The 14,637-nt window shown below is 45.8% G+C and overlaps 1 protein-coding gene across 1 annotated transcript in view; it reads left to right on the top strand.

The window, feature by feature from the left end:
- Positions 1 to 14,637, top strand: part of OSMR (oncostatin M receptor) — a 410,044-nt gene that overhangs the window by 294,014 nt on the left and 101,393 nt on the right. Inside the window, exon 13 of the mRNA XM_086960555.1 lies at positions 13,409 to 13,594. Within this exon, the coding sequence (XP_086816681.1) occupies positions 13,409 to 13,594 (186 nt within the window). The remainder of the gene's footprint in view (positions 1 to 13,408; positions 13,595 to 14,637) is intronic.

A 14,637-nucleotide genomic window follows, 5' to 3' on the forward strand; every position in this document is an offset into this window, starting at 1 on the left:
AAAATAGAGACAATTGTGTACCACGTTAAAAAGGCATAATATACAACAACAATATTATAATTAAAATGTACAAGTTAATAAACAAAATTGGTGCATTAAAAAGGGGTTGGACATGCATTTAGCAGCAACGTCATATTAAGATAAGGTGCAATTAGTTGTAAACAGTATTAGCAGCATGGGACAAGTGCAATAGCATTTTTAGGGCTTTTGGGATTTTCAGGCCTGCAAATAGCGCTTTAATTGGTGTTCAGCTAAGAAGATAAATGTGACTATATACGAGGGAACATTATTATATGTGCGAATGCCCTTAACATATTACAAATCGCTCATGGAGATACGTGAGCGGATTGCCGCCTTCAGAACGAGCTTGCACGAAAAATCAAGTAGTCGCTTTCGGGTCTAAGAATCTCAAGATGCGCTGTTCTATCATCAATGTTAGCAAATGCCTTAAAATACGGAATCAAATATTGTTTTGTGTACTTACCTTAAAAGTTACAAAAAAGTAAGAAGTGTACTACCGTTTGGTTGCTGCCAGTGCCACATGGACAGGGCATTAGCTCAAGATTATTGTTAAATCCCAAGGGGAAGCAAAGTGCGTATTTTATAGTGCCATCCCTAAGGCGAAAAAGCAGACTCCTCTCCCATCGTCCAATGCTCTTCATAAGGTATTTAGATGGCATATGCGTTTGGGAGTTATTTATCTCCAATAGGGACATGTACCTGGCGACTTAAGATTTTACATGTCTGTGGCGTGTCTTTTATTGTTATAAGATTCATACAATACACCCATGAGGGCTCTTGTATTCATGCCCTCTAATGCTAATGGGTGTAGGAAAATATGTTCAAGGTTCACGCTGGTTAGGCTTTTCCTAACAGCAAAAAGCCAGGGTATGGATCCTCCCTTGTCGCAATTAAGGCAGTCTACAATGATCTCCCTTGTTAAGGTTGCTGCTGCACTTAGACATATTTTTAACCAAAATATAGCTGGGCATGACCTAATAAAGTCTTCTATATAATACAGATTTAGTTCCTTATGACATACATAGTTCGAGGAGGAAACTGGGACCTCTAGGATTTTCCTGAAAAATCTGTTTTCCTCTCTTTGGATCCCGCTGCAATTTATACAACCCTAGACTTCAGCGCCATATGTGGCGTTGGTGATGCACTGCGATTTAAAAATCTTCATTAAGGGTAAGGCTACCTCTGCCTGTTTTGGTTGGGGAAGACTCAAAATAGAGTTAGTTGCTTTTAAAAACTTACTTCTGCTATGGGCAGCATGAGCTGCCCAAGATCCTGTGTACTAAGCCTAAGAAGGAAAAAGTGCAAGTGCGTAGTAGTTGCTTGTGGCCTGAGGTTATTGAACTAATACAATGTTTTTTGGGGCCACAAGTCATTATGAAAGATAGTGCAGAGCTCTAAGTCTTCCATAAAGGATACGAAACCCCCGACAAAGTGCGCAGTGCGTTCGGGGTGCAGCCCATGAGGACCGCATCATCCACGTATGAGAGCACGGGAAATACATTACCATGTAATTCGTTTATATAAAGAATAAATAGTAGCGGGGCCAGTACACATCCATGTCTGACCCCTCTGCCAATAACGATGTCCCCTGAGACTTCCCCATCATTACTAATCCTCACCCGCGTGCTTCAAGTCCCTGTGCAAATGTGCCAAAAAGTGAACCAAAGCCTCATCCAACCCATAGTTTAAAAGGACCGACCACAAGCGTGACCTGTTGACAAAATCAAATGCTGCTGTGAGGTCCATAAAGGTGACTCCTGTGCTATTGTAAACTTTCCAATAATAAGATTTAGGTTAAGACACTATTCAATTGTTCCCAATTTGCTTCTGAAACCCAGCAGGCACGGATTTAAAATTTGTTCCTTTTGGGACCATGTCCTAATTTTGTTAAACCCCACCCTTCCTAAGATTTTTAGGGTATTGTCTATCAAAGAGATCTGTCGGTAGCAGCTAGGATTTAATCGATCTCCTTTTTTAAAAATGGGCACGATAATGCTGGTGGACCAAGTACTTGGGATAACAGTGTTTGTTAATTTATTAAAAACATTACATAAAATGGGTGCCCAGAAATCTGGATTGTGTTTAATAAGATGGATAGAAAGCCCGTCCGGCCTGGGGCTTTGTTGCCTGCGCTGTGGTGTATGGCATCCTCAACTTGTGACACTGATATAAATACCCTAGTGACAGAAGGGCTAATTGGCGTGTTCACAGTTTCGGGCGGGGCTATGCAAATCCTAGCAAAATGCGCTTCCCATGATTCACTCGTTATGTTGCAACTAATGGGGGTATGGGTTAGGCCCATGGATATCATAGTTTTGACTGCTGCCCAGAAACCGTTTCCGTCATTAAGTGAAGCAGCACAGGCAAGATTAACCCAAAGTTCTTTTAAAAGCTCATCTTTTTGCAGCCTGGTTGCTTCTTTGTAATGAGATCATAACGATCTAACAAGAGTTATATCCCTGGGTGTATCCGCTAATGCTACACGCAGTTCTCTATTTGCTTGCGAGCAAATGCCATTGAACCATCTGGGTTTCTCACTGGTGTTTAAAGCTGGTCTAGAAATCATTTGTTTGATACCAGCGCATAGGCTACTAAACGCCTCAATAATCTCTGCATTAGGATCACTGGTTGATAAGCAGGTTTTGATGAGTAGTAGGTATAATTGTATCATATTGGCAAATAGAGCTTTGTTGTCAATGCCCTTCCAAATTACTCTTAATTTGTCGGTTGAGACCAATAAATTATTTGGCCCGGGTTCTTTGGTCGGGACTGGGTCTAAGAGAAAATCTGGTTGTTGTTGAAATTGGATTGTGGTCACCCTGCGTGGTACACAAAACCTCTGCCTTTACTAAAAGGTCCTCCAGTGAGGCGGATATAAAAACATAATCGATTGTAGAAAAACAGCCACGACCCCTATATGGAGGTATTAGGCAATTTTTATTCTGATGTACGTCGGCTATTTGCATTACGTTAGTTAAATTGCAAATAGATAAATGATCAAATAGTTCCATCCCGCTTTTACATGGAGGCTCAGAGGCCGAGGAAATAAGAGTTGGGCCGTTGTCCTTGGGGAGTCTAGCATTAAAATCACCCCCCAGACAAATTCCGGCCAATTTGCCATACACATTCTGATTTTGTAAATTGGCAATAAACTCGAACAAATTTATAAAATTCATATTTGGTGATGTTGTAAAATCATTACTGTAAAAATTGATAAAACAGATTGACGCCCCTCGTGTGTAGATTATTGCTTGGAAGTTATCATTATTTGTCACAAGAGACTTTATGTTCCCCCCTGCTAGTATATTAATCCAGATTGAAAGTCCACCTGGTGGACGACCTGCTTTAGGGCTAGGTACAATACTATTAAAACATACAAAGCCTACTAAAAATAGTTCCTTTGTGCACCATGTTTCTTGGAACATTAGGATGTCATATTTCTGGACTATGTCGACTCACTCTGTAGAATGTAACTTAGAAGCTAGCCCTGTAATATTCCAACTGAGCACATGTATATTTGAGTCGTCCAGTTCAGGGCTGACAACAATGAGAGTGTCTGGGGAAAGTCCATTAATGACAGATGCAGCAGGTGATGAACAGGAAGAAAGTCAATCCAGGCTCTCCATGCTGGACAGAACAGAAAACCTGTTGAGCATGGTGTGTGGGGGGATAGCAAAGTTGTGTAAGTCTGGGGATGGTTTATCAAAAAAACCCAAGGGCAACGACCAAATGAGGGTTGAAAAGTTGTTATTAAGTTCCTGGACTGACAGTAACCATTTTACCAGTGACGGTCGTCTAAATTTAATGACAATACAGTCTCAGTTGATGATCTTCTTTTTTTTTAGGGTCCAACCCAGCCCACCCTACGCACCATTAATATCTCACTGATATGTGCCATCCTTAGGCCTTTGTGTTTAGCTTAATAGTCGGCGATCTTATTCCGGAGTTGGCCCCAAGTCTCGGTTTGTTTTTTCCTTAGAGGGAAGACTAGGACATAAAGGCATGCTGCAGGTGGTAAATTGAGAACATCACTCCTGGTCTCTAGGGACGGCCCCACATCATGGTTGTCTGGGATAAAGGTGGCACTCGAGATGTTTGATTGCATGGGGGCCAGGCTTGTGGGATTGTTAGAGACTGAAGGGTTAGCTGACTAAATGTTACAGTGCAAATTATTACTATTATTAGTAAGCACTGTGCGTGTTAAGGGATTATCACTGGGAATAGGTTTGGCGAATAAGCTATCTTTTTGTTTGCCACACATCGTGCTAGCAATATTGGGAAGAGAGAGTATGGGATTAGCAGTTTGCTGTTGCATATTTGTGTTTGCTGTGCTGGGGGTTCTGTATTCTTCCCCCCCCCCCCCCTCCCTGGATTTACTTGTAACTTTGGGTATACTTATATGTGTATTTGGTCTATTTATCAGAGCCTCCAGGCAATCTAAGCGTTTCAAAAGAGCAATAACATTTTTATCCACCACATTTTTCATACGTTTGTAAATTGAGTCCATTATGGTATCAATTAAAATGTCACCAGGCCTAATGCGAGTCCTCGGGGCTATTGTGCTCAGTTTGTGTCTGGATAGAGTGGGTGACGGCTTCTGATGAAGTCAAATCAACGCTGGTATCAATTGTGATGGCGGTGGGCCACGTGTTTACTGTGGTCTCCGTGCAGCCATGCCTTGTATCCATGAGCTCAGGGCTGTGCGTTGTTGTTTAGAGCGGGGTGGTTGTTTTCTCTTAGTACTGTTAGGTTTCACCAAAGTTCTTTTTCTTATAGCCCCTGCCGTTTTGAGGTCTGGAGAAACATCTTTATTTGGGACAATGTCTTTTGCATGAGTCAGAGGTTGACTATCCATAAGGCCTCCATTGAGCTCGTTACCCTCGATGTTTGCCAGCTCATGACCGTCTTTCTGTGTTGGTGAATGTCTGGTGATGCTAATGATTACATTAGGTGTCAAAGGAGGGCCACTGCAATACTCCAGCTCCTCTCCTTTCAGCAAGGTAGGTCGGGGCGCCAGCAGTCCCAAGGATAGTCGCCTCTCTGTTAAATCAATCTCTGTTGAGATAATGCTGACTGCTCTGTCTAACATGCTGTCTATGGTAGCAGTAGAACGGGAGCTTGGTGTAGTGGTACGTTTCCCCATGTTACAGTATCTGGTTACCACTCACCTCACTCCGGCAGCACAGCAATTCCGGCAGCACCTCTCAGGGGGGTGGCCCAGCCTCTGACGGGCGCAGACGGGCCCGCCCTTGACCCGGGCTTTGCCCCGGCGCGCCCTCACACTCCCGCGCTACTAGAGCCGTTGCGGAGCTCTAAGCTCCGGCAGGCCAGTGAGACAGAGCCGTTTCTGCCATTAGGCAGGACTAGGCGGCCGCCTAGGGCGGCAAAATGGTGAGGGCGGCATTGTGTTGTGGGCTCTGGCAAAAAAAATCATGCAGTGGAGTGCACTGACTGTGCAAGCGCACCTGCTGCTTGCGCAGTTTAAACTTTAGAGCCGAGCGCACACCCTAGATTAGTGGCATGGCAGCGCGCACCCTAGAGTAGTGGCGAGTGTGGAGAAGGATGGGCACACTACTATCAGTGCTGTGCTGCTAAGTGTGGGTCCCCAGGCCAGTCAATCTTGTAGCGCTGGATAGCGCTACAAATGACGGCCCTGGGCAAAATTTGTGGCCAATTGGTGAGCAGTGCTTCAGCCAGGGAGGGCAGCCCAGTGGCGGTGACGCCGGGTGAGCATGACGCGCACAGCGCACAAGTGCCACCATCGTTCTCTCTCGGCGCACGCGAAGGATGGACTGTGTGTGTCGGCATAGTCGGCTGGCGCACTGCTCTGGTGCCCCCTGGCTGGGCTGGCCCCTGTGTGATGGCCGTGAATTAACCACCTGAATTAAATAATTAACACTGCAGCTGCTGGCGGCCACCAGTGCCACACAGTCTTGTTGTCCCGTCCGGTCCCGACTCCCGGCCCTCTTCTAATCCCTGACTGTCTCCGACCCACTCCAGGCAAGCACCACGAGCCGGCCTGCAAACAGCACAGCTGTGGTGGTCGTGGGGACGTACGTGACTGATGTGAGCAGTGCTGTGCACCATGAGTCAGAACAGTCAGCGAAGGCCACTGGCTGCGAAAATAAATAAATATATATATATATGATGGATCGGATGCATGCAATCTATCTAAAAATAGGTAAACATCGTTTACCACGAAGTTTTTACAACGCGGTACCTTTACCAAGCATCCCTTACAACACAAGTCGTTACCACGACTTGCGCTGGAGGGCGCTAAAGGTTTAAAAATAGTTAATTTACTATCCCAACTTCTTCCCTAGGGTCCACGGGGACTGGTGTTAGAATAGTAAATTATTCTATTCGAAATCCGCACCCCCAACACAAGTCGTGGTAACGACTTGCGTTGTAAGGGATGCGTGGTAAAGGGATACGCTGTGACGGTATGCGTTGTACCGTCATACATCCCTAAAAATGTAATAATGTTGTTCACTCAGGCCTGCTAATGTTAAATGAAAATGAGGCGGCGGCCTGCTGTGAGTGAATCATTATCTCCGAGACTCCAAAGCTCGTCCTCACTCACGGTCAAAGCCGGACTGGCGAGAAAAACACCGAGTGAGAGCTGGGTAGGGGTAGCAGCACTGTGAGGGGTGAGGACAAGGTGAAGGCAGGGTGTCTGAGTGAGGTTTGGATGGTGGCTTGGGCGGGGCGGGTCTGTTTGTTGCAGCAGGCCAGACAGGCTGGCTAAAGATCATAAGATGGAGGTGGGTGGGCAGTGACGGCCCCATGTTGTCCAGGCCTCCATTCGGCCTGTGACTGAAGTGAGGTGAGGGGATGGAATCTCCCTGCATGTGAGCGAGGCTGGGGGAATAGCTGCCAAGGTTTCAGATTGTTATGTGTGACATTTTCTTGAATTCATTGTAATTATGAGTGACATTTCAACAAATATGAGTGACACTTTTTACAAGCAAAGTCTAGCAATAAAAACAAGAAAAATATATAAATTACAGAAACGACACCCATTTGAGCAACAAGGACCTCTAAAACGAGTCACATCATAATCCACAAGCTGTATTGCTGAGCAGTGCGCCCTGGTCTGGTCCTGCATGCCACCCACTACCTGCGCTAAACCCTGCTGGTGGCACCATCACCCCACTCGCAGTTTGTCACACAGAGCTACATTACAAGCTCTGCTGGCTGATACTTGGCGGACTGAGAAGTTACGTTGGCAAGCACCACAGTGGCTCTCACAATCAATCACCTGACCCAGGTGCGAGCAGCTACTAACACAGCTTTACAGTCAGTGAGAAGAAGACAGACTGCTATGTGATGTACAGTCAGTTCTCAGGGGCAGACAGGTGGCAGCTCAGAAGAAAATCATGCCAAGGGTATTGCCAGCAGGGTAGGCATATTATATCATACTAGTTATTTTATATCTAATGCATTAATTCTTCTAGCCTGGATGACGGGGGAGAGAGTGATGGTAGAAAAAGGAAGGGGGCGGCATTTTTCAATTCTCGCCTAGGGCGGCAAAACACCTAGAAACGGCCCTGCAGTGAGATGACGCTGTAGCCCCTGGTGCCTGTGGTCCGGTTTCAGCGTGCAAAATCACGGACTCCCACGCTGCGGGAGCCCTTGCGGAGCTATAAGCGCCGGCGTGCACGAAAAGATGACACGGCTCCTGCCGCGGTAGCCCCTGGTGCCTGTGGTCCGGTTTCAACGTGCAGGGCAGGTCAGGGCAAAATCACAGAAAACATATTAAACAGTGCACATATAATCTAAAATACATTGTGCGTGCAACTTGAGACGTAAATAAGAAGACAGGTACAATTAATGCAATTAATCCAGTTGCCACATAAACGTATGAGGGATAAATTCAGTGTGTACAAATGTTATAAAAACAAGTAAAAATACAGGCAGTTAAGGCAAGGCCCTTCGGATCTTAACAATATTACTTAAAAAGTAACCCATATTTTCACAGATACTAATATCTCCCAACATATCGAGAAACAACACTTTTTGCAATTGATCCTCTCAGGATAGGACCCAGGAACTTGTTTCTAGGGAGGGTGTATAGGCTACAGAACATTACTGCATGTGTAATAGACTATACTGAAGTTTGTCACACTCACAGGAGCCTAAAAAGCCATCTTCACAATAAAAAGGGAAGCGGTTGTATAGTGGCGTCTTCTCGGTCATGTATGGCAGCTTGGCCTGGACTGACCATTTATCTCATCTGGCTTTTCCCCAGTGGGCTGCTGACTTTTGCAGGGCGTTTTTGAAGTCCCAAACCTGCTGGTGGTGCACCTGTCACTTTATTGCAGCTGGCACAATGGGGGGAGGAGGAAGAGAGATAGAAAGATGTGAATGAATGAGGAAGGAAAGAAAGAGAATAGAGATCAGATAGATAGGAAGAAAGGAGAGAGGCAGGACATTGATGGAAAGAGAAAGAATGAGAAAGAAGGGAAGGAATCTTATTTGAACATTTTTTCCCAGGGATTATTTTGGTTCTTAGTCCGGCTCGTATGGGAATAGTATATTTTATTACCCCGAATTTTGTAAACAACCAGTGTTAAGGTTTGCAAAACTGACATAGTTGAAAAATAAATTGCAAAGTTGTGAAGTGTTGTACTTGAAACCTTCGTCCACCACTACCGGCTACACCAGCTGCGTCAGTCATAGCAGTCAATTAGTCGCAATATTGCTGGTCTTTTACTACCCAACTAGTGATGAATGGAGCATTTTCCATTGTTGCCATAGGGTTCATTGCAACTTTGCTGCTTTACTGCCTACAACATTTGTAAAAGGAAACTGTAATTGGAAATGTCACCTGGTACATTTTGCACATGTGCCAGTGGTCAGCTGTTCATTCTGCAAATTTCCTGGAAATAAGTCAAAATATGCAGGAAAGTGATGCAGGCCACTTTGCCGTACTTGGACCTGCTATATCTGTTTAAAAACAGAGAGTGCTTAATTTGTTCAGGCGTTTACCGGTGCTTGGCAATGGCACTTATTTTTAAACACCACCCCTTTTTTATGTGAGTACAGCACATGGTGGGCTCTCAGCCTAATTTTTGGCAGAGCATGTCAACAACATGGTTAACAAGTAAATGTTGTAAACAAAATGATACAACTAGCACTTCCAGGAGAACCCAACAGATGGGGTGACCTAGAATAGTCCATAATGTTGGCAATGGCATTCGGCATCGGTGGAAGTTGCTGTGGGTCGTGTCTGTCACTTCTATTATCACAAATTAAGCACTGAAAACAGACATATCTGAAAGATCAATTTACAGAAATCATTTAACAGTTTCATGTCCAATCGGTAGGTGAAGATTATTGTCTAGCTACATTGTCGGATTTTGAAAGCACTGTGGCCATATTAGCAAGAAAGGGTGATACATTATCGCCGCTTTTATCGGCAGGAAACTGCAGCTAAAGCGGGGCAGTTTCCTGGTGATAAAAGCGTCGATAATGCATCGCCCTTTCTTGATAATATGGCCCCTGTCTCCTTTTACAGCTACTTCTCTAGCTATATTTGATTTTTTCACCGCTAGCTTTGCTGGCGTGAGCTATTTGCTTCAAGTCCGCATTTTAGTGTTTGGGTTCTGTGACCCCCGTTTTCCTGCATGGAAACCTTCAGATGGAGGAGTTGGTTTTGATAGGATACTTAGATGGTTACGGTTAGGCAAAGTTTTTTTTACATGGTTGACCTGAGGAAATATTAAGTGCACTTATTCATTTTAAAGCTGGAACTTGATTCATAGTGTTAAATAACATCCTACTTTGGAAGGGAAGTATTCAAGGTTTGGGCAGCAATCACAAGCTGACCATATTTAATGTGAGTTTCCATCCTAACTGAATAGATATGAAATGATTACGCACTTGTATAGCGCACGACTACCCGTAGGCATCTCGGCCTTGTACGAATACCGCCGAGGAACCCTTCCTGGCCTTTCCCTGTGAGGCGTCCACAAGGTGAAGTCATGCATCCTTAGCGTTGTTGGGGCCGTTGTATTGTATTGTATTGTATTGTGGCATACTTATATAGCGCAACCTGTCACCACCAAGGGCATCCTGGCGCTTTGACCCGTACTCAATGAAAACAGTAGCTCAGCCTATCCTAGGAAAAAGATGAGTCTTTAAAGCCTTTCTAAAGGATAGGAGATCTCCAAGGCTTCTCAAGGATATAGGCAGAGAGTTCCAGAGTTTGGCTGCCGCTACTCTGAAAGAGCGGCCCCCCATCCTCACTCTCTGGAATCGTGGGACTACCAATAGCCTGGATGACGAAGAGCGTAAGGCTCTCGATGGACAGTACCAGGCAAACATTCGCCGCAAAGGAATGGGGCCCAGATCGTGAATAGCCCTGAACACAATACATGCTGCTTTGTAGCGCACCCGAAGATGAACTGGCAGCCAATGAAGTTCTCGCAGTGCTGCCGTAGAAGAACTATGGTAAGGGCGAGAAAGGGCGAGTTTAGCAGCGATGTTTTGCACCCTTTGCAACTTGCCCAAGAGTGTTACCGGGGCCTCCAGAAGTAGTGCGTTACAATAGTCAAGTCGACTTAGGATGGTACAACGCACTACTTCTGGTCTGGCTTGCACAGGGAGGAGAGGAAGGACCTTGCGCAGCATACGAATCAGCATCATACATGTTGACGAGATCTTATTCACATGTAGATCCAACTGCAGGTTAGGCCCAAAAGTGACGCCTAAATTGCGCGCTGATTGTGCCGCAGACACCGTCTCTGAGAAGGACGGAGGCCAGAAGTCCACTGGGAGGTCGCGAGGAATTCGATCAGTGGAGCAATGTAAAACCTCCGTCTTAGTTCCGTTGAACTGTAACGAGTTCAGCCGGAGCCATTCCGCTGTCGCCTGCATGCACCGATGAAAAGTCTCCAGTGTGACTGCGTCCTGTCCCTCCAGAGAGAAGACCAGCTGGGTATCATCTGCATAATTAAATGCAGAGATACCGAAGGTTTTAATGAGCTGGACCAGGGGGCGGAGGTAGACATTGAAGAGTATGGGGCTGATGGCCGAGCCCTGAGGTACTCCTTGTCCCACTCTCCGTTCCTCCGAACTGAAGGGGGGTAATGAAACCCGTTGCTGACGGCAGTCCAAGTAGGAGATTAACCAATCCCTGGCCTTGTCCCTGACCCCGCATTCCTCCAGCCTAGAAATCAGGGTGGGATGGCTGACCGTGTCGAACGCGGCCGACATGTCGAGCAGCACCAAGAATGCTGCCCGACCACTGTCGACTCGCGCCCGCAGGTTGTCTAACACGGTCACCAACGCGGATTCCGTCCCATGTGCTGGGCGGAAGCCGAATTGCGTCTCATCCAACCAGCTGTTCCCTTCTAGGAAACTGGACAGAGCACGGGTGACCAGCTTTTCCATAATTTTAACCGGAAAAGGGAGCAGGGAGATTGGCCGGTAGTTAGAAAGGCAGGCAGGGTCGAGCGTAGGTTTTTTTAAAAGCGGGGATACCACTGCCTTCTTCCAGCAGCTTGGAACAGTAGCTGTCTCGAATGACTGACAGCAGATGGCGTGCAGGGGCTGGAAGAGGTCCTCTTGAAACACCCTCCAGAGTCTAGGGGGGAGAGGGTCCAAAGGCGAGCCAGAGGAAATCGTTAGGGCTAGGTCGCCGAACTCCTTCAAGGATGGAAGGGGAAAACTACTCAGCTGGGGTCGACGGCCTCGCACGCCGGAGCTCCCAAACTGAGGGCCGACTCCAAGGAAGGAGAAAGATGACTTCTCTGCTGGGGTCGACTGGCAGCGATCTCCGGAGCTCCCAAGCAGAGAGCCTGATCCAAAGTGGGGGTAGAGGAGCCGCTCAGCTGGGGTCGACTGGCCTCGCTCGCCGGAGCTCCCAAACTGAGAGCTGGCTCCACCGGAAAAGGGAGAAGGCTACCCTGCTGAGGTCGACTGGCTACAATTGCCGGAGCTCCCAAGCAGGGAGCCGAATCAAGGGCCGCGAGGGGAGAGCAGTTCAGATGGGGTCGACTGGCCGCAGTCGCCGGAGCTCCCAAGCTGAGGGCCTGATCCAACAAAAGCAAAGGAGGGCTACTCAGCTGGGGTCGACTGGCTTCCGCCGCCGGAGCTCCCGGGCTGGAGGGCTGCTCAGCTGGTCGGGGTCGACTGGAGGGCGAGACCGGAGCTTCCTGACAGAGAATGGTTGTAGAGATTAAGCAAGCTATTGCCCAGAGTTGCAGAGTCGGACCCATGATTAGAATAGGCACAGAAGCGACAATAATCAGGTCCGAGGAAATTGAGCCCGAGACCCGCCGAGGCAGGAATTGAACCCTGGTCCCGGCTATACTACCGCATCAGGGTCTGCCGCTCTAACCATTGAGCCACACTTCTCTACGAGTATCGGAGTTATTGATTTCTCTTCATCTGGATTAAGGAGATTCAAACAATATAGGACCAGATTTTATAAATTCTAAAGCAACGATGCGCAGCACCCGAAAATGACAGGGCGGAAGCAGGAGAGCGCCATATCTACAGAGATATGGCTCTCTACTCCCCTCTCCCTAGCACCGGCGCAGGATTTAGTTTCCGAGCCCCACGCACACACATTTGACCATAGTGCACGGGTGTGTGCCCAAGTCTAGCATAGGTTTTGTACTAGAAGGGTTCTTTTCCAGTACAATATACCATGCATACACAACTTTTAAAACGTTTCCTACTTTGTATGTTTGCTGTACAGTGCTGCACACAAGCACAATTGGAAAAAAGGAAAAATTAAAACGTTTTCCTTTTAACTCCTGCTTTCATGAGGCATAAATTGTTGACGCACAATTTATCTAAAATGTTTTGATAGATAGTGTTTTGCATCAAATGCATTGGTATTTGCATGGGAATGCCCATGTACTACCCATGTAATGCCACCTTGATGCCAAGTTATGTAAAGCAGTGCTTTTCAGCAATTTTTCAGCGCAAAACAAATTTTGCGCTGGAAAGTCAACAACAAAAAAAAACATTTTGTACTGGTTTGCATCACTTTTGTCAATCAAACACAGCGCACAGTATTTGTAAATCTGATCCAGATCCATAGTGTTATGCCTGACGACACTTTTTTGTACTTTTCTCTTTTCCTTTGTGAATATAATCCTGAAAAGAAATAATAAAAAGGGAAAAAAAAATGTACCGGTGAGGCCACTCACAACAAATTTATGCTTTCTATGTGTGACGATAATTACCTAAAAGGAAAGGAAAAGAAATGAAAATCTCGTTAAAAAAGTACATTTATTTTTAATTAACGCACTCTTCCTTCCCCCTTGGCCAGATGGAAGACACTCTCACTTCTGTTCTCATCACTCTACCATTGCGACTTCAGGCCCTTCCTAATCTGCCAAATCATTTGCTTCCTTTCGTTTTTGTGCAGCTCAAGATGATATTAAGGAAGAAAGAGTTACAGGCTCGGGCGACGGGTTTCACATTTCCTGGAAGCCTAGCCCCACAGCCACAGAGGGCTACGTTGTGGACTGGTGCAACTATCCGAGGACTCCAAACTGTGATTTCCAGTGGAAGAAATATTCTCCGGGCACCTCGAGTGCGGTGATACAGTCAGGTAAAAAACAACTCTTCTCAGAGCACGATGTCAGTTTCATACAGGCTCAGTTACACATGTTGCTTGAACTACCTTCCTTTTGTGTATGTTTTTGAACCATAATGGAAGTGAATTACTTTCAATTCCTTTTAAAGCTTTAGAACAGTAACTGCGAAGTACTTTTCAAGGAATACTGGTTATTCTAGTTTACCCCCCACCGGTTTATGCTTTTTAATTCAGGTCCTTTGGAACTAGTGTCGGCTTCTAGAAATTCCACCCAGGTAGTCAAAATGGTTTCGTCAAAATCTAGTTGCACCAAATGGGTTTTCCATATAGATTTTTATGTGTAATGAAAAAAATAAGGGTAGTTGTACTTGCTTAAAAAAAAAAAAGACCTCCAATAACTACAGCCGCCGTTAGTTGCCAATAACAGGTTCAAGATAGAACTGGAGTAACCTGAAATTTTTGCCAGAGAAGTTGTTTAGATATCCAGAAAACCACATTTTCTTACCAACAAACACGATACAGAACGAATAATTTGTAACTTGTGAATTGGAATTTCAAACACTTAATACAAAAGGTTCTGTATTGGAAATCAATAAAAAAGGGAAAATAGACAAAAATGTCAAAATATAATTCAGCGAGCCAACAGAAATCTAGGCACTTCAGCCAGTCAAACCACAAATACAGGCAGTCAGATTGAAGTGGCTAGCGACCTTTGCACCTCCAAAACGTATTGTATTTATACAGCATTACCATAGTCAAAAGGAAGTGAAGCACTCTACAGGGTCCAAGGCAAAGACACAGTCAACATGTGATTGGACCGGTAACTGATTACCAACAAGGCAGGCAGTTTCTGAACAGGGGTCCAATGTGATCAAATACATTAAGCGGGACTACTCAGAGAACGTTGAATATCTGATGGTAAAAAATGCACGTCGGACAAGAAGACTGTGGGTCCCATTTACAAGGCCCCTAGCAGCCCTTTTGGACCGCAAGAGCGAAACTTTTTGTGACTCTCCGGTGGCGCAATGTGCTTCAGCATATCTACAAGGCAACATAAA

This window comes from Lissotriton vulgaris, chromosome 3_1, assembly GCF_964263255.1.
Source record: "Lissotriton vulgaris chromosome 3_1, aLisVul1.2, whole genome shotgun sequence".
In the NCBI taxonomy this organism is placed as follows: Eukaryota; Metazoa; Chordata; class Amphibia; order Caudata; family Salamandridae; genus Lissotriton; species Lissotriton vulgaris.